The 27,796-nt window shown below is 38.9% G+C and overlaps 1 protein-coding gene across 1 annotated transcript in view; it reads right to left on the bottom strand.

Moving 5' to 3' along the window:
• PLCB1 (phospholipase C beta 1) overlaps positions 1–27,796 on the bottom strand; it is a 593,106-nt gene that overhangs the window by 154,828 nt on the left and 410,482 nt on the right. The window contains exon 10 of the mRNA XM_058181309.1: positions 16,969–17,115. Within this exon, the coding sequence (XP_058037292.1) occupies positions 16,969–17,115 (147 nt within the window). The remainder of the gene's footprint in view (positions 1–16,968; positions 17,116–27,796) is intronic.

Genomic DNA, 27,796 nt, shown 5'->3' with positions numbered 1-27,796 from the left:
CTGACACTATGATGATAAACGGTTTTCCTTTTTTTTACAGAACAAAAGGGTCCGCAGAATTTTGCTGAATTATAACCATATCCATCATCAAGCAGTGCGGTGGCCTAGAGGTGAAGATGCTCGCCTCCCACTCAGAAGGTTAAGAGGCAGTGACAGATCAGGGTGCAAAGAGAAAATATCAGCTGCGAACTCCACGTAGGCGTCAGGAAGGGCATCTGGCCAGTAAATGCTCAGCTCCATTCAGTCGCCCTGACTCCACCCTGAATCAAGGGATTATAGGGTCTTAAAAAGAAAAAAAATTACCGTATCCAATCCATCATCATTGATAGTGCTGGATGGAAGGGCTTAAGCTCTACTTCACTGACAACTATAGGTGCAAAATATTTTCTATCAATAGGAGATAGATGGCAGGAAAAAAAAGGCAGATGAGCATCAACATCTCAACCCTGAATCACTTCAGATTCAATACCAGACTGTCTGGCATTTGTTCCTTAACTTGTTCCTTTGGTCATCCAAACACAGAAAGATATTTGGTTAACAGGAGACTAAAGCCTTTTCACAGGATAGCAGCTTCATTCTCCAGGATCATGTAAGGGGAAGAGATTATGTATATTCTTTTCAGCCAAGAACAGGCAGAATCTGAAAATGAATTGGTTAGACACAAGAGGATGCCTGCTAGTTGGAAGCTGAAATCCAAGGAAATTATTTTTAATTATTAGAAACGGTAGTACAATATGGAAACGGAAAAGCACTTATGGGAATAGTTGTGTATCTCTAGTGCTTGCTTAGCTTTGAAGCCCAAAGTAGTCAGCTCATTGTTGTCATCAGTTGAAAGCTATTAGGAAGCACCAGAGAACGAACCCAAAGGGATCTGCCAAACAATAAAATACTGGAGAATTTGTGATATTCACCCATATTGATACACTGAACCATTTCATTACATAGCTTAGCTTTCCACACTTTAAAACATTGCGTCTATACTAATGAAATTTGGAAACATGTATACAAAATGCTTTTACTCCAGCATTGTTGAGAGGAAGAGGGAAAACCAAAATGAAACCTTTAGGTAGCAGAAGATAAAACAAAAAAGAGACAGAGATGAGCGATACTTCTCCGCTTTCCAAAATACTACGATATTAGCAATGTGGGGTTTTTGCAACGTGGAAGATGGCTGGGAAATCCAGCATTGCAAAAAGCATGCAGAGAGGATGCTGTAGGTAATATCAGACACCATGACTTCAGGATGCAGGAAATACAACTTTCTTGCAGTCCTCATTTGCATGGAAGATGCAGTTTATTAATTTTATTTTATTTTATTATTTATTTATTTATTTCATCAAGCATCTATTTTATGACAGATACAAGTGGAAACATAATTATAAATACATGTAAAGGATATGAATAAAAGAAAACATTAGGACAGGGATGGTAGGCACACTGGTGCACTAATGCATGCCCCTTACAGACCTCTTAGGAATGGGGTAGACAGCCTAAGGTTAAAGTTTTGGGGATTTGGGGAAGAAACCACAGAGTCAGGTAATGTATTCCAGGCATTGACCACTCTGTTGCTGAAGACATATTTTCTGCAGTCTAGTTTGGATTGGTTTACCATGAGTTTGTATCTATTGTGTGTTCTTGTATTGTTTTGGTTGAAGCTGAAGTATTCATTGGCTGTTAGGACATTGTAGCAGATGATTTTATGTACTATGCTTAGGTCATGCGTACTATGCTTACCGAAGACGGCAAAGTTCTAAGTTGTCTAAGGCCAAAATTTCGAGTCTGGTGGCATAAGGTATTTTGTTGCTACGCCTCCTCCCTCATTGCATCGGCAGATAACCGCCCAGCCGCCCTGTTTCGGGTGACCCGCTCCCTCCTACACCAGCGGGAGCGGGATGACCCATTGCAGGGACGTGCTGAGGAGTTTAACGGTTATCTATACGATAAAATCGTTCAACCGGGATGGTTTGGACCAAGATTGCGGTGATCTGGTGAGACGGCTGAGGGTGGTCTTGGTGACATTTTATGGGATGAGTTTGACCCTGTTGCTCCGAGGACATGGACAGGTTGTTGGGAGGCTGAATGCCACCACATGTTTACTGGACCCGTGCCCCTCCTGGTTGGTGCTGGCCACGCAGGAGGTGACCGAGGCTGGCTCCAGGCGATTATGGCGCTTCTTTGGTGGAGGTGTCTTTCCGGCCGCCTTGAAAGAGGCGGTGGTGAGGCCCTCCTCAAGCCTTCCCTGGACCCGGCTGTTTTAGGTAATTATCGTCCGGTCTCAACCTTCGCTTGGCGAAGGTTGTTGAGAGTATGGTGGCATATCAGTTTCCCTTACACCTGGATGAAACTGTCTATCTAGACCCGTTCAGTCCGGTTTCCGGCCCGGTTACAGCACGGAGACGGCTTTGGTCGCGTTGGTGGATGATCTCTGGAGGGCCAGGGATAGGGGTTGTTCCTCTGCCCTGGTCCTATTAGATCTCTCAGCGGCTTCGATACCATCGACCATGGTATCCTGCTGCGCGGTTGGAGGATTGGGAGTGGGAGGCACCGTTTATCGGTGGTTCTCCTCCTATCTCTCCGACCGGTCGCAGTCGGTGTTGACAGGGGGCAGAGGTCGGCCCGAGGCCCCTCACTTGTGGGGTGCCGCGGGGATCGATCCTCTCGCCTTCTGTTCAACATCTACATGAAGCCGCTGGGTGAGATCATCAGTGGGTTCGTGTGAGGTACCAGCTGTATGCGGATGACACCCAGCTGTACTTTTCCACACCGGACCACCCCAACGAAGCTATCAGTGCTGTCCCGGTGCCTGGAGGCCGTCGGGTCTGGATGGGGAGAAACAGGCTCAAGCTCAATCCCTCCAAGACAGAGTGGCTGTGGATGCGGCATCCCGGTACAGTCAGCTAAATCAGCGGCTGACCATCGGTGGCGAGTCATTGGCCCCGATGGAGAGGGTGCGCAACAGCGTCCTCCTGGATGAGCGGCTGTCTCTAGAAGATCATTTGACGGCCGTCTCCAGGAGAGCGTTCTACCAGGTTCGCCTGGTGCGCCAGTTCGCCTTTCTGGACCGGGAGGCCCTTTGCACGGTCACTCACGCCCTTGTGACGTCTCGCCTGGATTACTGCAACGCTCTCTACATGGGGCTTCCTTGAAGGGCATCCGGAGGCTGCAGTTAGTTCAGAATGCGGCTGCGCGGGTGATAGAGGAGCCCTCGTGGCTCCGCATAACACCCATCCTGCGCAGGCTGCACTGGCTACCTGTGGCCTTCCGGGTGCGCTTCAGGTTTTGGTGACCACCTTTAAAGCGCTCCATGGCATAGGGCGGGTTATCTGGGACCGCCTACTGCGACCAGATACCTCTCACCGACCCGTGCGCTCTCACAGAGGGACTCCTCAGGGTGCCGTCAGCTAGGCAGTGTCGTTTGGCGGCGCCCAGGAAGGGCCTTCTCTGTGGGGCTCCCACCCTCTGGAACAAACTCCCCAGGACTCCGTCAACTTCCTGACCTTCGAACCTTCCGTCGCGAGCTCAAGACACATTTATTCATCTGTGCAGGACTGGCTTAGATTTTTAAATTTAGAGGGGTTTTAAATTGATTTTAATATTTATATTTGATATTTATATTTCTATTTTTAATAATTCGGGCGCTAGAATAAGTTTTTTAAGGATTATTTTAATTTGTATATTGATATTGATGTTTTATATGCCTGTGAACCGCCCTGAGTCCTTTGGGAGATAGGGCGGTATATAAATTCGAATAATAAATAAATAAATAAATAAATAAATGTTGCGAGCAGAGGAGCGGAGGACTCTTCTTGTGAAATATCTCTGGACTTGTTCGATTGTATTAATGTCTGATATGCAGTGTGGGTTCCAGACAGATGAGCTGTATTCAAGAATTGGATTCTTGACAGTTCTGTTCAGGAAGCCAGCAGGAATTACCGTCCATCTTCTGCGTTTTTCCCTGTAGTTGCTTTGTATACTCAGAGAGAAAGAACCTTTGTGAAGAAAGCTACCACTCCCCTTACTCTACATCAATACCTCCTTCTACTTGGCGGTAAGACACTCTTTCAATCATCTCCTATATACCGTGCCTTTAGGGTAGAACAGGAGGCTCCAAAGATTGGATGTAGTGCCACCATTTAGCCTGCAGTCTAAAGATCTGCCACCCAGACACAGAGAATCAATTCTGCAGGATGAGCTCTGCATCACTTTATACAATGGAGACAGGAGTGCAATGACAGAATAAATATGCCATATAAAACATTTCTCATGCAGAAAAAAACAACCACTAAGGGCTCAAGAAGACTTAGGTGAGACTACTACCACCATCACCACCGTTATTTCTCTTGTGAAGGATTTAATCACCCGAGCTTCATCTGAAGTACCAACTTGCGTGCACCTTTGCATTCAGCTCAGGAATTGTTTAGGTTTCACAAGCATGTCCTTTGATTCGCAGGCTGTCCGAAATATTAAAAAAAAAAAGGGGGGGGGAAAGCTTTCCAAGGCTGCTTGTCTCATGACAACAATTTTGTGGGGTGAGGGAGCATAGACTTTTTAACCGTGCTTAAACTTTTTTTTATCTTCATTGTTTAGATGTTTAAATGATCTAGTTAAAGGTGCCGGCGTTCTAAAAATGACTACTATTGTGGAGGGGAAAAAAGTCAATCATGAACAAGCCTCTTGGCTGAACGGCATGCAAGAATGGACTCAGTTTTACGCTCTTCAAGCAATTATTAGAAATGCAAATTTTGCAGCTCCCATTCATGGATGCTCACCGCCAGTGTCCATGAAATGTGATGGTAATAAACTACGTTGCTTTTGATAATCCTCATTCACGCTGCCAAAGCACATACTGATTTCAATGCAATCCAGGCCTAAAAATAAATTGCTGTCTACTATTTGCTAAGAAACGTACTGAATCACCCACTCCATATTTGGGGAAAACTTTAACAATGAATAAAACTGAAAAGGTATCTGTTCCCTCAGAAAGTATGAATGCCTATAGTCAAGTCCCACAATAATTTGCTACTGAAGTAGCAGTAATAAAAAAGAGAGAGAGAGAGAGATAATGCCACCATCTTAATATGAAAACTTGAAAATGTCAAAATAAAAAAATAATAATGGAATCAAACAGTTAAATCAAAATTTAGATCTAGAGATAATTCAGCAAGGAGTTAATGTGGACAATATTTAGTGGCTTACATACAGTCAATCAGAATAGAGCTGGAGATGTTCTAGTCCAACCCCCTGCTCAAGCAGGAGACCCTATACACCTGGTGGCGAACTTATGGCATGTGTGCCAGAGGTGGCATGCAGAGCCCTCTCTGTGGGCACGCACGCCGTCGCCCCAGCCCTAGGGCAGCTATTGGCAAGCTGCGGACTCTTTCGTCCCTCCCCTGCGGCTCCCTGTCAGGTGATGCCACCACTGGCTGGTTCTGTCCCTCACCCTCCTCTCCCAGTCACCCCAAAGGAGTCTTTGAGGGTTGAACACTGAGCGGCATGGATTTCCTCCACCTTCTGTGTTCCCAATGTGCACTGAAGTGAACCAAACCGGCCAGGGTCTCCCTTCTTGCTAAGCGCCATGAGCCCACTTGCAAACTGCCTGCTTCGCTCTTGCTGGCCAGAGGTGGGGCTCCACGCTGCCGCCTCCCAGCCAGAGCACCACATTTGTTTGTTTGCTGATCGCATCCGAGGAGGGACTTGTGCTCAGGCCGCCTGGGCTCCCACTGTGGGGGGGGGGGGGAGAGGGAGAGGGAAGGGGAGGTGTCTCCTCTACAGAATCCAGGTTGGAGTTGCCTTGTTTTGCATGGATCTCTAACGCTTGGCTTTGCCTACCAGCCTCCACTCCCCCTCCACAGCCCAAGTGGTTGGATTCACATGACATGTGAAGCTGGGCAGGAGAGCAGAGATAGAAAGATAGATAGATAGATAGATAGATAGATAGATAGATAGATAGATAGATAGATGGATGATGGATGGAAGGAGGGAGGGAGGGATAGATGATAGATGAAGAGAGAGGGAGAAAGAGAGGGAGGGAGGGAGGGAAAGAGAGAGAGAGAAACAGGCAGAGAGAGAGGGAGGGAAAGAGAGAGAGAAAGAAAGAGGGAGGAAAAGAGAGAGAGGAAGGAAAAAGGGAGAGAGAAAGACAGAGAGGGGGAAAGAGAGAGAGAGAGCGTGAAAGAGAGGGAAGGAGAAAAAGTGAGGGAGGAAGGGAAAGACAGAAAGAAACGGGGGAGGGAAAGAGAGAAACAGGGGGGAGGGAAAGAGAGAGGGGGAAAGAGAGAAATGATATTACCAAAGCTTTTCTTTTTTATTGTTGCTAAACGTAATATTTCAAAAGCAGAAAAAAATGAAGGGGCATAAAAGTGCATTTATCACTCTTAGAACAATTAGCTGAACTCTGCCTTGTGTATCATTATTTTAAGTAGTAAAACCTCATTATTCAGGTTAAATTGCTGTGTTGGCACTTTGCGATAAATAAGTGGGTTTTAGGTTGCAGTTTGGGCACTCGGCCTCTAAAAGGTTCACCATCACTGCCCTATACTATTTCAAATGGCTGTCCAATCTCTTCTTAAGCCTCCAGTGATGAAGCAGCCACAACTTCTGAAGGCAAGCCATTCCACTAGTTAATTGTTAGGAAGTTTCTCCTTAATTCCAGGTTGCTTCTCTCTTTGATTAGTTTCCATCCATTATTTCTTGTCCTGCCCTTCCACATGGTATTTTCTAGCACTTTTCAGAAACAGGTGGATAAACTTGTAACGAAATGAACAAATTACAAGCACCATGAACAAAAGTTACAATAGTTTTTGTAATGTCATCTAATGGTTGTCATAGTCATACTCACTTTTCAAGAACACAATGTCCCCTAAACTGTAACACTACAAAGACGTCAGAATCTTCAGGCATTCTGGACTGGAACCTCTGTCTTGTACCTATCATGTAAATGAGGAAACCCTACTGAACCTATTAAGTACATTTCAGACTCTTCTATATAGAAAGAGATCCTATAGAACATTCTCCAACCTATCTATTAAAGCTCCAACTGCCTTGGAGAAATCAGTAAATAAAGGAAAAGAAGGGTGACTCTTTGATAGCTTTTACGATTCAAGGCTTTCAGCAGTTCTGTCCTGACTTGGCTATCAAATCCTGGATCTCTATCTAAGTATATATATACTGCCAAAACTCTTCTCCTGGCCTTTAACTAGGTAAAATGGTACAACATAAGGCGACAATTTTTGAACCGAGGTACCTTACATGGGCTAACTTACAAAATGCATCCAAAATCTGGGACCCATGGCTCCTGAGGGTATGAAATTTGGGAAAGTTGTGACTGCTTCAGTACAACTAGCTGCTGCTCCACTGCTAGGCTACTGCTGGAGTCACCTGGTTTTCATTTTTAATGTTCCGTGTTAGTCCTCCACCCAGTCTCACAATCCCTCACTCCCTTTCCTCACCCAGCAGCAGCTACTTACCAGCTTGCTAGGAAGGCCAGATCCTGAAGATGAAATTCAAATACTTTGGCTACCTAATGAGAAGGAAGGACTCACTGGAGAAGAGCCAATGCTGGGAAAGATTGAGGGCAAAAGAAGAAAGGGACGACAGAGAATGAGGTGGCTGGATGGAGTCACTGAAGCAGTAGGCGTGAGCTTAAATGGACTCCAGAGGATGGTAGAAGACAGGAAGGCCTGGAGGAACATTGTCCATGGGGTTGTGATGGGTCAGACATGAATTTGCAATGAACAACAACAACAAAAGGAAGAAAGGAAGGAAAGGGAAGGGAGGTGGAGGAGGGAGGGAGATTTCCAATGATTCCCACAAGGAAACTGAATGGGGAAATCCAATAAGAAATTGGAAGCTGTTCTTGCTCCCACTGCTTTTTTTGCCTGCCTTTTAGCTAAGTAAATATATTTGAAACAATGATCCAACAGGGCCTGGGTTGTCTTGTTTGGAATGGTTACTGGGATCTTATACTACATTTTGCAGCAGTCATAACATTGACTTTTAACTATAATTTTTAATAAATAATTTTATTGCTCCAGGTATTTGATTTTTTGCTGCCCTTGTTTTAGCTCTTATCTAGAGCAAATAACTGCATTCCAGTGGGTCAGTGCATTGCATATTTTCATGATTGAAAGCGGGTTTCCCCAACACTTGAGAAGTCAGGCAGTTACAATGAGTTTCTCTCTAGTGCTAGTGAACATTTGCTCGCATAATGTTGCATCTCACATTGTGTTGTACCAGGAGCCATCAAAGAAACGGTTCTGCGTATCAGTTTTTGTGATTAAATATCCCATGCCATTAATAATGGAGTGACACAATGCTACAGTCAATTTCAAGATATGCACATGGCCAGTTTTAAGATATGTGCATGGAAGTAAAGTAACTGGATGTAATATCCAGAAAAGATCGTCATATTGTTATCCCATGTTACATACTGACATTCAGCAACTCATGCTTTCCTAGTGAGCCTTACTACGGCAATCCTGAAGCAATTGCGGGAAAAAATATGAAAGAAGTTTATCAGCTACTGAAGCCGTAGAATGCAATAGCCATGTTTGGCTTTTAAAAAGGATGTGTGTACACTGAAGTATAAAAAGCTTAGAAGAGTGTGCCTTCTTAATCACACAGATAAATGATAATTGTTCTTGAGCTTTTGGCACTTCAATACGAGGTGCTATATAGTCAGTCCTTCATTGTGACAACAGTAATAAACTAGGCTGATAGCTAGGAGAAATCTATAGCAAAACTGAGTTCAAAATTAAAGGCTGGAGGCTATATGAGGGAGGTAAGGATTGAAAAACTACTCCCCCTGTTTCTTACCACCTAGATGACAGATCAAGTATAGCTTGGAATCTCTTGGAATTGTTTTCCTTTTTTTCTCCTGAAAAGATGGTAACTTTGGATTATAAAGAGCATTATTTTCCTAAATGAAAGTAACCACTGTAATATTTAAACGAATAATAAGTGCTTGTACTGTCAAGCATGTTTTCATAAGACTAGTATCAAACATAAGGATCAGCATAAGATACCAACTCAAAGTATTTTTTTAGAAAATTGTACATATTAAGATGATTGATCAGGGAACTATTACTAAACAAAATTGTACAAAGAAAAGAAGGTTGAAATTTAAGAAAACAAATGGAAGATCATAGACGGTTAATTTGATTCTACTTCTGTGTTAAGACCCCATTTAAAGTTAAATCCATCTTCCTCCATCTCTTTCATGTTGGTACTTTAGAAACTGCTTTTAAAAGTTATACAGTAGCTTGAATATTTCTGTAATCCCTATTGGCATAACTTCATAACAGTAAGCACTTGGGATGCTATAAAAAGAAAAAGACTAAATTATTTAGTAGCAATAGATAGGGGAAAAAAATCACATTCAGGAAATATGGTGCTAGTCTGGAAAAAAACATCATTATTGGTGCAGATGTGATCCAATAGGTAAAGTTAGAAAACAGCTGCTTTTCTACATAACAATCTAATGTGTCCATATTTCCAAGTCCATAGGTGAAAATTACTTAGAGAGAAAAACACCACTATAGAAAAGCCTCATGGACAATTGATTTTATATATGGTAATTACAGAAGGCTATTTTAAGCACAAAGATGGAAGACTACAGAAACTCTATATTGGAGGAATGGATTGAGAAGGTGGCTGAGTTTGTAGAAATTGCTAAATTGATTTGTTTGATCAAGGAGGGAATTGCAACTTCTTTTATAAAAGACTGGAAACCTTTTATGGTGTGGTGGAGCAGCAATTAGAATGCAGTACTGGAGGCTACTTCTGATATCTGCCGGCTGCCTGCAATTTGGCTCAGCCTTTCATCCTTTCCGAGGAGGGTAAAATGAGGACCCAGATTGTTGGGGGCAATAGGCTGACTCTGTAAACCGCTTAGAGAGGTTTGTAAAGCACCGTGAAGCGGTATATAACTCTAAGTACTATTGCTATGGAATTTTTTTTTGCTGAAAACATAAAAAAGTGAATAGATGATATGGGGATTTATTGATTAAAGAGAACCACGATATGTAATTCAGGAGATTGGAGGTAAATAATTACTATGTTTGTAATTGCTGCAAAGGAAGGATTCTTCATTGCTTCTTTTTCTTTCCTTTTCCTTGCCCTACCCTTTTAACATTTTACAATTTCTTTCTTTGCCTACTTCTCCTTTTATGTTTCTGAAGCTTTTAAAAAGTTTGTAAAATCTTATAATACAAATATTTTTTTTAAAAAAAGAGGAAGATGGTATGGGCATTGGACAAACAAAAACTATGACTATTTTCCCATCTCTTTCCCAACAAGCCCATAAGCTCTGTTGGGAACCTTGCGCTTGAATGGATTTATACACAAGGAGCTTAGGGGGATTTATAGACATTTCTTTCTATTGATCCCAGCACTCCGGGCCGTGAATGTACACACTTTTAAATGGCAGAAAGAACAGGCATATGACATTAGGCTGGGTCAGAGAATGGGATGGCACAAATATTTAGACCAGCTGGGATCCCTCTAGACTGTGTAGTACAGAACAACTGGACTGAAAGATGGTCACTAAGCATATTCGTGTACTGGTACTTGAGTGACATGGATATAAAAAAAATCTCTATACAAAAAACTACATCTCCGATAGGAGATACCCAGGGTTGCTATTCAGCAGATTCTGACAGATTCTGGAGAACCGGTAGTGGAAATTTTGAGTAGTTTGGAGAACCAGCAAACACCACCTCAGGCTGGCCCCAGTGTGGGGTGGGAATGGAGATTTTACAATATCCTTCCCCCAGGAGTAGGGAGGGAATGGGGATTTTGTAGTATCCTTCCTCTGCCACACCCACCAAGCCACGCCCACCAAGCCACACTACACCCACCAAGCCATGGCCACAGAACTGGTAGTAAAGAAATTTGAATTCCACCACTGGAGACACCCCATATTATTATACAAGACTTTCCAAACAAGCACATAAGATGCTTATATATGCACCATTTAAGATGGCAAAACTCTTGTATCTTCTCTATACAGCCTTCTTTTGTGAAGAAGGCAAAACTGCTAATCCTTCTACCAGTGCTAAGAACTCTCATATTTGCTCATATGCATAATTGGTCATCCAGTAAATTAGAAATATTGATAAACTGTTTATAAACACTGTGGAATCAAAATGCACATTCTTTCATAAATTAGATTAGAACCCCCATCCTGGGTGATGCTTGGAAATTTATCTTTCCCAGTGGCCTTCGTTTCTTTCTTAATATTCTTTGCTACTGTTTCTTATTTTACAACACTGGTATTCTATTTTAGCCTTCATATTGTAAGATAGAAATAAAAGCCACTTAGAGTCCTGTTGGATTGGAACAACATGTGAACCCCAGTAAATCAATAAACTGAGGGTAAATAAATTTCTCCGTATCTAATGTTGATTTATTTCCACTTCTGAGATTTAGCAGACTTCTTCCTAAAATTCTCTTCATTTCATTTTTTCCATGCATGATAAATGATAATAAGGAATCATAGTACCAAGAGGAATGTCCTGTATACAGAATAAGTAAAGTATAAAGTATCAAGAAGAATCAATGACCAATGATCAAATTTTTGGTGGTGTATGTTCATAAGAGTAATAACACTGAATCACAGTATACATCTGAAATATTTTATAACTCAAGCAGGGAACAGATGAGCTTTCCATCGGTATTATAATGCTCACCATTATTGCAGGCAATAATGTTACATGCATGTATATATGCATATATATGAACATACATACATACAATTTATAAATCTTTTTCATTCAAGAAACAATCACACTCAGATTTGCAAGTTGGGGTTGATGGAAATTAGTCTAACATCTAGAGGGTTACTGATCCCTCACCCTTTGTATTTCTGCAAAGCTATATGTATCATTTATTCTAGAAATCATGGTATGTTGGTCTCTTTTTAGAATGGCTACCTTTTCATTAAGGTATTTAAGCTACTATCGAACATGCAAATGTTCCTGAAACTTCCACTACCAGACACAATCCATTTCCATTTAATATTAACTCCACTATTAAGTAAACGAATTGACATTTTTGCAGACATTTTATTCATTCAACAAAACGGAATACTACAGATAGTCCTCGACTTAAAACCATTTGTTTAGTGACCATTACAGCAGCCCTTAAAAAGTGACTTACTTGTCCTCACACTTACAACCACTGCAGCATCCCCACAGTCACATGATTAAAATTTGGGCAGTTGGCAATTGGTATGTGTTTAGAATGGTTGCAATGTCCCAGGGTCATGTGATGACCATTTGTGACCTTCTCATTTGGCTCCCTACAGCAAAGTCAGTCTGGATTTGCTTAACGACTGCATGGTTCCCTTAACTGCAGTGATTCACTTAGCAACTGTGGCAACTGTAGCAAACAAGAGCGTAAAATTCATTCATAAGAACAGATAGTCTTCAGCTTAAATGAGTCCCTTGACTGCCTGGCTGAGCAACAAATATTCTAGTCCCAGTTGTTGTTGTTAAGCCGAAGACTATCTGCTCTTATCCAATGAATTCAACAATACCATTATGGCTGCTGCAACTTGAAAATAAAATACTGCCAGTGCTAGTAATGATCTATAAAAATGCAATGATTAAATTCAATTTCAAGCCACTGCTTCTGGTTTTTTTTTATTATTGGTGTGTGAAACTAAACATCAAAAGGCGGGGACTTGGGGTGTTTTTGCACAATGATGTTCTTCTGGTTATTCATCTTCACAGTAAACACTATAATTTGACCTAGCCAAAAAATGTATACTAAACAATATTTAGGACTATCTGTTCCAAGGCCAATTTCTAAAATTACACATTTAGCCATAGCATGACAAGAAACTGGCAGTCATGGGTCTGGGTGGAGTTCTTTCAATCTTTACTTAAGCCAATCAAAGCTATGGCATCTTCAGCTCACATTACCAAGCCAAAAAAATATGTAGGACAACATCAAGCTAAATCTGTATCACTGCTGGAATAAAATCGTTATTGTCACTTTAAATGTACACTAATCAGCACATGTTAAAATGAAATTTCATTGCATTCAGCTCTCAAAAGATAGCCATTATACCCACACGCACACATATATGACACAGAGAAACATCACAGTCTAGTTTGAATATATGTGTGTGTATATGTCTGTATGTATATATGTATGTGGGTGTATAGCGCCTATAAGTGGAATGATGGGAAGCAATCTTCCTATAATCTTCTCAGCTGTCTTTACCACTCTTACCCAGAGGGAAGCAGCAGAAACAGACCATGAAGTGGGTGTGTGGGATCTCTAACAATGCTTTGAGCATTGTTACACAAAGAAGTATTAAAACCTAATAGGCACAGTTTGTTCATCAAAGACTGAGGAATGGCAGTGTTACCTTGTTTTCACATAATAGTGTTCTATGTAAAAGAAAATTAGACTTAAGTCAAGAAATACTTGATTACTGTTGTGTGGTTATTTCAAAACATTTTCACTCTGTAGAAAATCAACTCTTTGTTTAACTTAAATATGAACTTTGGTTTTAAATATGATCACGTTTTGAATAATAAGAACTGCCTTCTAATTACAAAGGTACAAATTGTCTCGCATATGTAAGTGAAGCAAGTTCCAATAAACTCATCTCCACATAAAAATCAGTGCAACATACAGACATTTTTAAAAAAACATACGTTTTGCACTCATAAAAACAAAAAAGTCTATTAAAAACAACTGAGGGAAGCAAAAGAAAAGGCTGCATTTCATTAAATATTCCTTGATGAAGATTAATATTGCTGTCCATCTACAAGTGATCCTACGTGTCTTTGCTTAGCCTGTGTTTCTAGTCAGTCTTGCCAGGCAAGATGGAATGTGTATCTATGGTTCAGAAAGTTCAATTATATATAAATTTGAATTTGATTTATAACTTTGAACCCTATTCATCTAAGTCCACTAGCTTGGCAGAGAAACTCCACTTAGCATTCAAGATAGCTGTGGTTATCTAACTGTATGATGTCTTGTATTCCTAAGCACTTGCTTGAACAGGCAGAGTTTTCAACTTTGAAAGCCAAAATTAAAAACAAAACAGTTGTCATTCATTGCTTGCACTTTAAAACTTCACCAGTTCTGAAAATAAGGCATGGGTGCACAGGCTTCCCTAAAATCTTGGACACACATTCATAAAGACCTCCAAATCGTGATTCCAAACCATCATTTCAATGCGATAGATGAGTGAAATTATTAAACACCAGACTGCTATTTAGGATAATTATATTACCTACATTTAATTTCTATTAATCTTTAATATAAATAAAACTTAACCAAATTTAGGCTTTGCATTAATCCCTTTTTGTGCTTTTTGTGATTGAATGATTTGAGTGATCAAAATGCCCACTCAAAAATGTATTTCTATAAAGCATGCGTGTACAGAGGAAAAACAACCTTATTCATAATAATTAACAACCATGTTGCTCCTGTTGAAAAACTATTTTTAAAAGGTAATACTTGAGTGTGTTAATTATAATCTTATATTGCTTCCTTGAATCCAGTGTGGCTTATGTGTTTCACAGAAGAAATAAAGAATGTAAAAATCACTGGCACACACACTTTCCCCCTTGCAGAGTTAGGAGTCCTCTGTCAGTAATAGAAATAATGTAGAGAAAATATGGGTCTCCAGACATGCTGGTTCCTTTCAATAGGGAGGGATTTAGTTTTATGTGGGAGCAGTAAAATGTAAAACTTCCTTAAATACAGTCTCAAAAAAATATATCAAGGAAAAGCTTCTGCATTTGAGTATTGATTTGTTAAGATGCGCCCAATGATCAATAAATAAAAGAAGATTAAAAAGCTTTCAGGCATTACTTTGTTAAATGTATGGTAAGGCTAGGAGTTCCAGCTTTTATTTGTCATAATTCATCTATTTCTTGTGAGCTCGTATGGTAAAGGAAACCCAGATTCTTGTCCACCGTTAGTGAAGAAAGTTCACCAGATGACTTTGAGTCCTTCATTCTCTTAGCCCAACCACTTCATGGGGATGTGGCAGTGGTGAAAAATATGTCTAGGTATCAACATGTCACAAAAATCTTGTTGAACACTGGGCTCCACACAACAAAATGAAGATCTTATACTTAGGCAAGGAAAATCAAATGCACAGGTATAGAATAGAAGATAACTAGCTCAACAGCAGTAAATATGAGAGGGTCACTAAGAATCCTCGTGGACAGCCACTTAAATATGAGACAGTAGCATCTGCCAAAAGGGCCAATGCAGTCCTAAGCTGCATTAGTAGAGAAATAATGAAGTATTAGATCATATGAAGTATTAGTACCACTATATACTGCCTTGGTAAGACCAGACTTGGAATACTGCATTCTAGTCTGGTCACCACAATACAAAAAAGATACTGGAACTCTACAAAGAGTGCAAGCAAAGGTGATTAAGGGCCTGGAGGTTAAAACATATGATGAACAATTGAAGGAAATGAGTATGTCTACTCTAATGAAGAAAAGAACTAGGTATGACATGATAGTAGCCTTCCAATGTTTCAGAGGCTGTCACAAAGGAGAGGAAGACAATATATTCTACAAAGCATCTTGGGGCAAGATAAAAAGCGAATTATCAAAGACAGATCCAACCAAGAACTAAGGAGAAATTTCCTGACTGTGAGAATGGTTAACCATTCTTGCCTCCAGAAATGTGGGTGCTCCATCACTGGAGGTTTTTAAGAAGAAGTTGGATAGCCATTTGTCTGGAATGGTATAGGGTCTCCTGCTTGAGCAGGGGATTGGAATAAAGGACCGCCACGGTCCCTTTCAACTCTGTTATTCTGTTAAATAAAAATATTATTTGAGCCAGAATATTACAAGGCATTATATACACGGTCTAAATCTCTTTAATTTATTCCAGACAAACTAAAGACACAACCACAGTATGCAAACAAAATAGAAATCCAAGATAATTGCTGTTCTTCCCTCTTTTGGCAAGCTTGCCTTGAGTGAAGAATGAAGAGCCTCCATCTACATTCTGCCCTTAGCTGATCTACTTGTTGTTCCCTCATTGTTTATTTATTATTTTATTTACTTATTTCGTCAAGTTTGTATTTTATGACAGATATAAGTGAAAACATAATTATAAATACATGTAAAGGATACGAATAAAAGAAAACATTAGGACAGGGACAGTAGGCAACATCTCAGTTATCCTGGTTAATGGAAAATGGCTCCTGCCATATGTGTACCTCATGAGAAAACTAACACACTTTAAAAAATGATTTCTGGGATTTGAGATGGCAATCTCAGAGTTTTTGCTAAATCTAGGAAGGCAGAATTTGCTAAATCTTCTGAAGTGCAGGCTTAATTCAAAAGAAGCTCAACAAAAACCAAAGTACTGAAAGTTAAAGTCAACATGGCTTGCAGCAGTAGATCATTCAATTTTATGTCTAAGATGTTCTTAAAACAAGGGCAAGGGCTGAGGAAAAAAAGCGATGTGGGCAGGTAAAACTGCCAGTGAAAATGTCCCAAGAATTTGTGAGAGGCCACAACATATATAAATGGTGACCTCTTCTGCATTAGGAACATGATAAGTATTTTAAATGACCCATTCGAGATTCCTTGTCACTTCTTATAGAATGAGACTGAGAACAACAATAAAAAATAGACAATACCAGCAGGGTCTGCAGTGTGTGCCTTTGAGTGTGTGTATGTGTCTCTCTCTCTGTGTGTGTAAAAATGGATAAAGTGACAGTCTTGGCTCAGAGAGACAAGCTTCATGCACTTCATATATGCATTGTTGAATGTAAACAAAGAGAACAGGGCTTATATCACCATGCCACGTCCACCATTTTGCCTAATTTGGCCACCACATGGACAGTGCTGGACAATATTCATTTATCTCAGCAGGTACCCTTCAAACTTGAAATATGCAGGTTTGTATACAGACTGTACAGAACATCAATGTTATTAAAAAAAATCTAAAGAACTTGTTTTTATACTGTACCTGTGAGGTAGGTATTATGTGAGGAATTGATAAAATAGTGAGACAGAGGCTGACTCATATCTTCATTCAAATCCAGTTTTTCAGGTGGAACAACTCCATTTTCTTCTCCACTTAAGTATCTCATAAATCCATCCACTGATATCTGTCCTGGGAGAAAAGAAATTCAAAAGTCATATTCTTTAGCTCCATATGCTCCACTTGCAGCCCACAGGCTCATTTGGATTAATAATTTTACAAGGCAAAACAACACATTATTTCTTGTATCAGCAGCAATTTACTGTAGGTCCCTTCCCCCTTTATTGCTATTGATCTACTAATGATTTGTTCAACCAGATATACTCCAGATGTGTTGGCAGTAAAATTCCAAGAAATCCTAGCAAATATGGTCAAGGGCTGGGAAGTGTCTCAACAGGCTAATGCAGCCTGTTATTAACAGCAGCTGCTTGCAATTACTGCAGGCTCGAGTCCCACCAGGCCCAAGGTTGACTCAGCCTTCCATCCTTTATAAGGTAGGTAAAATGAGAACCCAGATTGTTGGGGGGGGCAATAAGTTGACTTGGTATATAAATATACGAATAGGATGAGACTACTGTCTTACACAATGTAAGCCGCCCTGAGTCTTCGGAGAAGGGCGGGATATAAATTCAAATTTAAAAAAAAAAGTTTGTTTCTTCTAAGAGTAGGATGTAGAGAAATAAGAATAAGTTTTATCTAAGTCAAACCATACTAGCTCTGTTATGTATTCCTCAGTCTGTATTAAACAGCCAATTTCTCAGTGCCCCAAATGTCATAAAAGATAAGGATCTGATTGCAAGGGAAGAACACTTGCTACTACTTTCATCAGATTTCTTTAATAACTATTGCCTTGGAAGGTCAAAATGAGAAAGAGAAAGAAACAGCCAACCCATACATACAACGTGACTTCAACGTTTCTCCTTTTAGTTTTATATTTTAGTTGTCCAAAAAGAAAAAAGTTTAATGAAGAGAGTTTCAGAATAAGTGTCCCTAGAAATCTATGAATCTGTGTCCTATTGATTATATTGCAGATCGACTGCACTATCTTGATTCTAGTAATAGATGCAATGATGGTGTTTTCACAATATTGTAACCCTAATGCCCCACGTACTCATGTGATTAACAGCCTGACTTCTGCCAACTTTAGATTGGCTTCTGCTCAGGCAATCGCTCAACAGAGGAAACAAACGTTCTTTACATTGCAGAAACAAGTTTGAAAATTGCTCTCCAGCTTGTCTGTTTTAAGCTTGTCTGTTTTGAAATTTAAGAGTTCAGAAATTAGACATTAAAAAACCTCCATAAAATATGGTATATCAAGCTGGTGAACATCCCAGTCAGCTCAAGGATGGCTGACAAATTCCACGATTGCTCTGGATATTAAACAGAGGAGGTTTACATATGAAGTAATATAACTGGAAGATGTGTTGTTCTCAGCTGCAGCTTCCTGCAGCTTCCTGATGTTCTTCCTAATATCCTGCATTCTTCATAAGGATGTGCATATCTGAATTAGAAAGATTGCACTGCTTGCAAGCTGCAGGACAAAGACTTTCCCAGCCAGAAGCTGTTTAATGTCTCTTATAATTTTTTTCTATATTCTCATCAAGTTATTTTCATTGTATACGTGGATTATCACTGCATGAGACAATGAGTGGGTATAAACCAATTGATCCAGCATCTTTTGTTATATCTTTATCAGGGTCATCGTGCTAGGAAGGCAAATGTCTATAGCTGGCAGTTCCTCATAGAAGATCCCTGTGATATTTTGAACCTTGGAACAATGAGATTTTTAAGCCATCAGTGCAGAAACAGCCATGCCATTAGCCTGCACTCCCAAGAGGCCATCATAAGACAACAAAAAGGCAGAATAAATAGGATTCCTACTCCATTCTTGATCACGGTGTGAACCCCTGAAGATGTCGTGTCCCACTCCTCCGCTGACGGCCGGGTCAGGGAAATCCGAATCAGGTGTGCCTCTGCAGCTCTGCCAAAGTCCTAGCAAAGTCCTCAGGGCAGGCAGAAGACCAGAAAGTGACTTCAGCAAGATATGTTTAGACTTTGCCTGACTCAGAGACTGCCAGAAAGCAGATCCTTTATATAGGCCATGGGGTGTGGCTCCATGACTCAGCACTTATCCAGGCCTGCCCTTCCCTTCCTTCTGTTGCCTCCGCCTATCAAGTCTTCTGACGTGAGGGTCACTCCAGTCGGCAGCTGTTGGTAATTGACCTCCCTCAGGCTCACATGCTGTGGAGGAGGGGGAGGGGTCTAGTTGCTCCGTTTGCCTGGGCATGGAGCTAGAGCTGGGGGCTGGAGGTATTTCTTCCTCTTCAGCCTGTCTGGGCATGGAGCCAGAGCTGGGGGCTGGAGGTATTTCTTCCTCTTCAGCCTGTCTGAGCATGGAGCCAGGGCTGGGGCCGGGAGGCATACTAGAACATTCCTCCGTGTTCGGAAGCAGATAAGAAGACCCCGGCTGAGGTGAGATCAGACGAGACACAACAGAAGAAATCTGCATTCAGCCCAAAGACTTTGTGCCAAGCTGGCAAGGTGCGTCAATAGAATCAAGGTTGTTAAGGTACTTTCTTGGATGTCCCAAAGGTGCTTTTTCAAGAGGCAACTGGACTTTCTTTAGTTTTTTTTTTTTTTAAAGATGTTTTGCTTCTGAAGAAGCTTCTTGGATGAGAAGCGAAACATCTTTAAAAAAAAACCAATGAAAGTCCAGTTGCCTCTTGAAAAAGCACCTTTGGGACAACCACGACCTGGAATCTCCATAGACATCCTTTCTTGGAAAAACAACAACACGAAACACGAACCTTTCAAAATTCAGAAATGACAAACCTAGCTAGCAGAAAATGAATCCTTTTCTAAAATGGCCATACTTTTCAAAAACAACTTAGAATGAGCAAAAGTCATTGAGCCTACAAAAATCACACAATCAAAATTTGATAACAATGTATAGAAAGTTAAAAGAAGAGAACCTGCAAAACGTCTCAAATTTCAAAAACCTGGTGCATTCATTGGCATTGTGAGGTCAAAATAAACCAGTAAGCAACATTCTTAACAAAGTCTTACTTGATCTCAGAACAATCCATAACCTTCATATCAATACTGTACCTAGAACTACAAGGAAAGCACCTCAATGAAAATAATGTGCTAATTCCTACTGTAGTATCAAAAATATGAACATATGTGAATTTAATATACATTATACACTAGAAGAGAGTCTCAAATATGTATAGATGCTATAAAAAGATGGCATTCTTACTTAAAAACATATGCTATTTTTATTCTTCACCCGAGTCTCATTTTAAGCTTTTTTCTATAAACACAAAAGAGTGAATAGCATGGTGTTTTTTTTGTGCAATATAGCTGGGGAGTGAATACTCTGACCTGTTCAACTGATACATATTTCTGTAATTAACAAAAATATAGGTTAGCAGATGAGCTTATTTTAAGAACATTCCTGCAATCTATTTATACATGTATCTGCACATGAATTATTCAAGAGTAATGTGCATATTCTTTAATCATCTATTAAAGAATAGCTTCTTTCTGTTAAGCTGGGGAAAAAAATCCCCTTCTTCTTCCTTCTGTTTTTTTTTTCTTCAAGAAAGAGATTTAAAATGCCCCATTACAATATCCATGATATTTAGACTGCTTATTCTTAAAAAAAAACATATTTCTAAGACAGTATGAATGCTTTGCTAGATTCTGAGGACTTCAGATACAGCTAAAAATAAAAAGATAATTAAAAAAAAATCAGAACACTCTCATTGTCTTATTTAACAGATAGGATGTTCTGGAAGCTACTTAAAATTTTTTATCTGGGGTTCTCTCAGTTCTTAATTCCTTATCACAAGAAACTTGAAAAACTATTTTTTTCCCCATTCAAGCTTCAGCTCATAGCAAAAGCGAATCAAGGATTTCTTCCCCCTCTTTGCTCAGGAATAACTGTCTTTGCAGTTTTCTTTGCAAATCTTGGTGGACTTTCTAAAATTAAGATGTCCTCTTAGTGATAGGGAACAAATGTTGAAGATGTACAATAGAAACATCCATTAATATGACACCTCTATTATTGAATATACAAATTAACTTGGCAAAATCATAATTATTAAATGCATACTGTTAAAGTACTGTTTCCAATATAAAAATAAACTGAATCTATTTATGAAATATAAAAATGCAGCTAAAAAACTCCACCCTCTAAAAAGCATGTACTGGTAATAATTGTATATTTGATGTCCCTTTGTTACATTATTTTCTCTACCAAGCATCTGAAAATCACATTGACATCTTCTAGATTGTGTCTGCATTCTTCGGTATGAGGCTGAAATACTGCTTATGTTTTCTGGGTGGAAGAATTATATTTGACATTTATTTGTTTTTTGTCCACTAAAAGGAATCCAGTGCTTTTAGAGCAAAGAGCTACCAATGAAAAGTCATTTTGTCTCTGTCTCCTTAGCAGTAACAAAAATTAAATTGATCTCTGCAGGTCTGTGCAGAGATCCAGATACGAAGGGCCAGACTGATGTGGGGTGTCTTACTGCCACACACCTGCACCTATTAGGAACATCTTAAAGATGTTGTATATCTTTTCCTGGGATGGTAATGAGCCCAGGCAGTTTAAATAGGCTATGCAGATTCTTAATCACGTTTTATTTTTGAAGCCCTGGATCCCTTCACAGCTCTAACATAAACACATTATCAAAAACAAATGAAACCACAGAGAAAATGTAGTTTTAGCACGGTGCTGATGCTGCCTGTCACCAGCCTATGACTTAGGGCAATTTAAATTGGAGGAGAAGGCAAAGCTGGCTGAACAAAAAGCTAAAAAATATAATCTAAAAAACAGCACTGTGACATATGCAAAGAAGACTGGCGATACAGAGGCTATGGCACAGAGAGGAAATAGGAACCTCTTTCTGAAACAAATACAGAATTCTAGGTAATATATTCATCTTAATTGTTGATATTCTTCCCAACAAAGACAATTTATACTATATTATCAATCTATGTTATCAAGCAGCAAATATGATGTGGATTAAAGAATGGATAACCCTAAAAAATAATAGAATATTAACTCTGGAAGGCCATGATTTGTTGTTGGGATGGCACGCCTTTTATGGTATGGACAAGCTAAATCACAGGGCTATTTTAGAAGACATATAGTCAGAGAAACGTTGTTATTAAATTGGGAAAAGATTAAGAAAAGTCATTTCTTAAAAATTCCAATGTGGGTTTCACCCATTGAGGCATTCTCTTACTCAATAACATTTAAAAAAGGAACATATTGTTAGATATAATGAACTGTTGAATAAAAAGGGTGAGTTAAAATCCAAATTAGAATTAGAGGCAGAGGGTATAACAATGAATTGGTTTGCATACTTGCAAATACAATCCAGATATGATAAAGATGTTAAAACAGAAGGCTTTTATAATAACCTAACGAGTTTTGATGAGATTTTAACAGGTTCAGATGACAACCTGATAAAGAAACTGTATGTATACTTACTAAAGGTGAAGTTAGAGGAAGAACAGGTTAAAGAGACAATGATTGCTTGGGGGAGGAATTTTGGTCATGGGATAGATCTAGAAGATTGGTAGAAATTGTGGATGTATAATTATAAAATGACGATGTCGACAGCATTTAAAGAGAATTTGTATAAGATGTTTTACAGGTGGCATCTACCCCCGACAAGAATTGCTAGAATATCTAAGGACAAATCTAAAAAATGTTGGAAATGTCATCAGATACTTGGATCATATTACCACATGTGGTGGACATGCACTGAAGCTAAAAGATATTGGACTAAAATATACACATGGTTGGAAAAAATGATTAAAAGCATATTGACTTTAAGCCAGAAATCTTTCTGTTGGGAATTATACTGGGGATATATACTAGAGATATAAAATATTTGATTGTGAATATTACTACAACAGCTAGGATTATATTTGCAAAAAAATGGAAAAATGAATGCAAGATGAAATAATTAGGTAAATGTTGGAATGTGCAGAGATGAGTAAATTAACATTTGAAATTAGAGAACAAGAAGATAAACAATATTATAAAATATGGGATTTATTCTATAATTGGTTAAATGGAAAGATATGTTAGGAAAAATGAGTATAAGATATATGTATGGAAGAGATGATTATTTTGTGAATGCACAGGAAGATATGTTAACACCCTTACAGCACGTTGTAATGGAATTGATTTGATGAGGTTTTTTTATTTTATGTTTAAAAATAAAAAAAAATTCAAAAAAAAAAAAGGAACCTCTTTCTATAAAGTGTTTGCTCTATCTCCATCTATTATTTTTGTGTTAAGTCTTTCCCCTCATTATGGGATGATGTTTCTAAGGACTAATGCCAATCGCTAGTATTTTTCAACATAAAAGATTCTCTATTCTGTCAGCCTTTTCCTTTATTATTTGCCTATCTTCAGCTGATCACAGCGACTCTCAAGTTATGTAAGGGCAGCTCAAGCAAAACCTGAAAGATCTCTCCCTATTGTTCTCTGGAATGCCAACAAAATTTTATCTTTTGATACCAATCGGAATTGAACTATTCAAGTTGAGACTCTGACAGATGCCCAGGCAGACTATTCCTATGAACCTACCCTGTCTTTTCAAAAAAGAATATCTTCTTTTTGTGTATAACATTTTTTCAAAAACGTTCATATTTAACATCAGGAAAATATATTATTTTTCTGAGAGATGGGTGGATCAAAAGACTATGGATGCGTTTAAACCACAGGCCAATTAGAAATCTTCAGAATTCTAGCTTATTTGTGAACAGGCAGTGTAATGATTAATGCACATATCTTTCTAATTGCCTCATCCATGTTTCAATATATAGATGGCTGAATCTGTGATATGTTTACTGTTGACCAAACCAGGCACCTTGGCTTGTTTACCTTCCAAAAGCCTGAACTTTGGGTTTCTGAAACCAAGGTGAAGTTTTTGGTTTCTGACCCTGGGTTGTTCTAAGTGGGATGCATCAAAGCCAACGGTTCAGATGAGACAGTAAATGAACTGGAGATGAAGAGATCTGGGATTTGAGGACAAGGGTAACGCTCATTTTCTGCTATGAAACCTAATATCTTATCTGAACTCAGCTGAAGCACCTTTTGATGCTTCAATTAGCACTAACTTCAACCAAATTAAAGAAAATGTTTATATATTTTCCAATTGCAAATGCAATTCAGCTGATTGCAGAAGTTACCTTCTTTTTAGTACGTTTTGGCAATAAATAATGAGACGATGATATTATTAATGTCTCCTGGGAGACCATACCAGAAAGAACAAACAAAATCCACATTTTTATCGCGGAATAAAATCCTTCATGATCTGGTATGGAAATGTTAAATAAAGACAAAAAACTAGGAGGAATTCAATCCACATTTGTTTGGGTCTCCCAGGCCCTGTAGGGAATAATCTATATGTCTGTTAACAATGCATACTCACTTCTATACATTATATTAGCATTAAGATTATTACAACTTGCCCTATCCAACCGTAAAAAGGTAAATAAGGTCCTGGACCTATGACCACAAGTGAGCCCCAAATTTCTGTTGCTAAGTGAGACAGTTGTCAAGTGAGCATTACCACATTTTATGACCTTTGTTGCCACAAGTGTTAAGGGAATCACTGCAGTCGTTAAGTTAGTAACAAGGTTGTTATGTGAACCTGGCTTTCCCATTGACTTTGCTTGCCAAAGGTCGCATGACCCTGGGATACTGCAACCGTCATAAGTATGAGTCAATGGCCAAGCATCTGAATTTTAGACAGGGGAAGCTGCAATGGTTCTAAGTGTGAAAATCAGTCATCAGTCGCTTTTTCCAGTGCGTGTTGTAACTTCAAACGGTCACTAAACGAACTGTTTAAGTCGAAGACTACCAGTAGTTCCAAAGCATGAGAAATACTGTATATCTTCCCTCTAACTTACTACCATAAAGGAATTGAGGGAAGTGATCACACACTTCTGCAGCTGTGATACTTACTGCTATCTATATCTGCTAGGTACTTCATGGTAAAAGGCCCTGCCAAGAACATTTCTTAGGACACTATTGGGACAGAGGAGAGCCAGTATTTAAACACAGACTGAAAATAAAATAATCTGCTAGGTTGAATGCCCAGCAATAACATCCCCACTAGTAATCCCCACTTTTTTGTCCTGATCAATGTAAGCAGCAAAGTTCCAAAATGGTAGTGAATCCAAGGCTGTGCTCCTTCTTCCCATAACCACAGAGAATTATTTTGTAAACTATTGTTGGTCTAATGAAATACTTGTGGGTCAGTAATTTAGAAAATCCTTCACAATCTGCTATTTCCTGAAGTGGGACTACAGAATTAGAATAATTCTTTATTATTTAGTTTATAAGAATAAACTAAATAATAAATTAGCCAGTTTGGTCTAGTGGTCACGGCAACAAGCTAGAAACTAGGAAATTATGATTTCTAGTCTCACCTCAGGCATGACTTTGGGCTAGTCGCTCTCCCTCAGCCCAACCCACCTCACAGGGTTGTTGCTGTGGTGAGGAAAATAGGAGGAGAAAGGAGGTATGTTTGCTGCCTTGAGTTATTTATAAAAATAATAAAGGTGGGGTTAAAAAAACTTTAATAAATAAATAGGTTTCAAGAGCAGGGTTATATTCAAGTGATGGCTGAGTGGTATATCACAATGTGAGTAATCCTAGAGCCATCACTCCCATCTTGTCCTCTTAAGATGGTTCTTTGAACTTTAATGTCCTCTATTTTATCAACAGCTGTTACTGACATAGGTTACTGGCGGTTTTAAAGCTAGTTATAAAAAAAAGCAAATTTGGAAAAATTGTTTGCAGAAATGCCTTTCTGGCTAGAGATGCTGTTGAATAAGCATAAAAATGTCATCTTGAAAAAACAGTTTATCTATTAGTGCTGATGTGGTCCTTCCTTAAACAAAACTCCAAGTTAAACTCTATAGTGATTGGCACTTGGTATCTGGCCCATTAAAAGAGGGTCTGTATGATAATTCTTGCCTTCTTCTTCCCTTCTAGAAGCTGACTATTTAAATGACATAGATGAGTCATCTTTAAGCCACATACCTGTGTTGCCCCTCTTATTAAGAGATACTGGGTCCAAAGGTTCCTTCTCTTATATAGTATGAGAGATATAGAAGTACACATTACACACACACAGAGAGAGAGAGATTATCTGTAGTCCCCTACCTGAAGAAGATAGGTATCTCAGTGGATTTTGTCTACCTGAGCCAAAAAAGCTAGGCCAATGACCTTGATGACCTAGTGCAGACATTATATACCTGAGGGAAAGAGACCAGCCATTGTGACCTCACACTGATGTTATTTGCCTGAAGGAAGGACATTGGCTATTAACATCACATTGATGCTACTTGCTTGAAGAAGTCTGACTTACACTATCAGAAACAGAAAAGTCTTTCTTTTTTGGGGGAAAATGTTCCATTTCTAGCCAGAGATGCTATATTTATTTTCCTCTTGCTAGAAAATAGGGCATTGGGCCATGATGTTGGATGAGGCCACCTTGGAGTTCTTTATTATGTTACTTCATTGCAGCTAAGAATTTATTTTTAAGTTGCTTTTTCTTTACTATTATTTAAAGTTGTGTGTTGAATGGGTAGCTATATAAATTTAAATAATAAATAAAAACAAGGATGGCAGTCTTCTCCAAGCTGCCTTCCAGATATGTTAGCATCTAATTTAGAATGTGCCAAGCTACGAAATGTTTCTTCCATAGGAATCAAAGGAAAGGAAAGGCAAGAGATAACATTCTCAATCCAGGACCGTTATGAAAACAGCTGTAAGAAACCAAAGTGAGAATCAAGATTTCTATGCAACTGCAGGTAAGAAGGGAGGCAGTAATCTCCTGTCTGAACAGAAGAAAGTATATTTCAATGAGGAAAAAGCAAAATCTCTTTATCATTTCAGTTGGAAAATCCAGCCTTAATCTCTACCCTTTCAAAATACAGCTAGCAGTAAAAAGGAACAAATCTCACCATCAAAAATACTAAAGCTAGGCTTGCCTATTTCTGTAGCATGAACTACAAATCTCTTGCTATTTGTTAACTCATAGCACAGATGTTTCATTTTATATTTCAAACTTATCTTCTTGAGCTTTTTAATTAACTAATGTGAAGTGCTTTAGCTTCTAGCTGTTTGAGAACTGCTACATAAACAGTCATGAGGATTTCACATTACAATAAAGGCTTTCATTAAACTCATAAGTTAACCTCATTAACAGGGACACTTGGTGTAAAGAAATGGAAGTCAATTTATTATCTATTGATACATAAAGTATTCAAAGATTATATCTAGTGATAACAAATAACTCTTGAGCATTGCAATGGACCGAGAATAGATTCCCCTTTCTTCCTTCATAATAAACTGAATACTTAGGGAACATTCATGTCAAGCATTATTTCTAGGCTTCCAACAGGACATAGAAAACTCTTTTATGACTTTTCAAGTCAGGGTTATTAAAGCTGATGTGATCTTTATAAAAATGAATTTAAGGAAAAAATATAAGAAAAATGGATCAACTTAGCAGCAATCTATTTGAAAAAAGAAGAGAGAATGCAGGAATGTAAGCCCTTGTTTTGTGCCATTTCCCCCCCCAATATATAGGATCGTGTGAATAGAAATGTCTCCCTCTTGCAGTAAAACACAGCAATATTTTCTAATTGCGTGGTGAATCAATTAGTAAAAGAATCAATAAGTAACACAGGAAGTAAAACAGGAAAATACAATTAAAAAATAGCAAAGAAAAATAGATGGTTATCTCACGTCTGGACTATTGTAATG

The sequence above is a fragment of the Ahaetulla prasina genome, chromosome 1, assembly GCF_028640845.1.
Source record: "Ahaetulla prasina isolate Xishuangbanna chromosome 1, ASM2864084v1, whole genome shotgun sequence".
NCBI lineage: Eukaryota > Metazoa > Chordata > Lepidosauria > Squamata > Colubridae > Ahaetulla > Ahaetulla prasina.
This window is presented reverse-complemented; position numbering and strand designations above follow the sequence as displayed.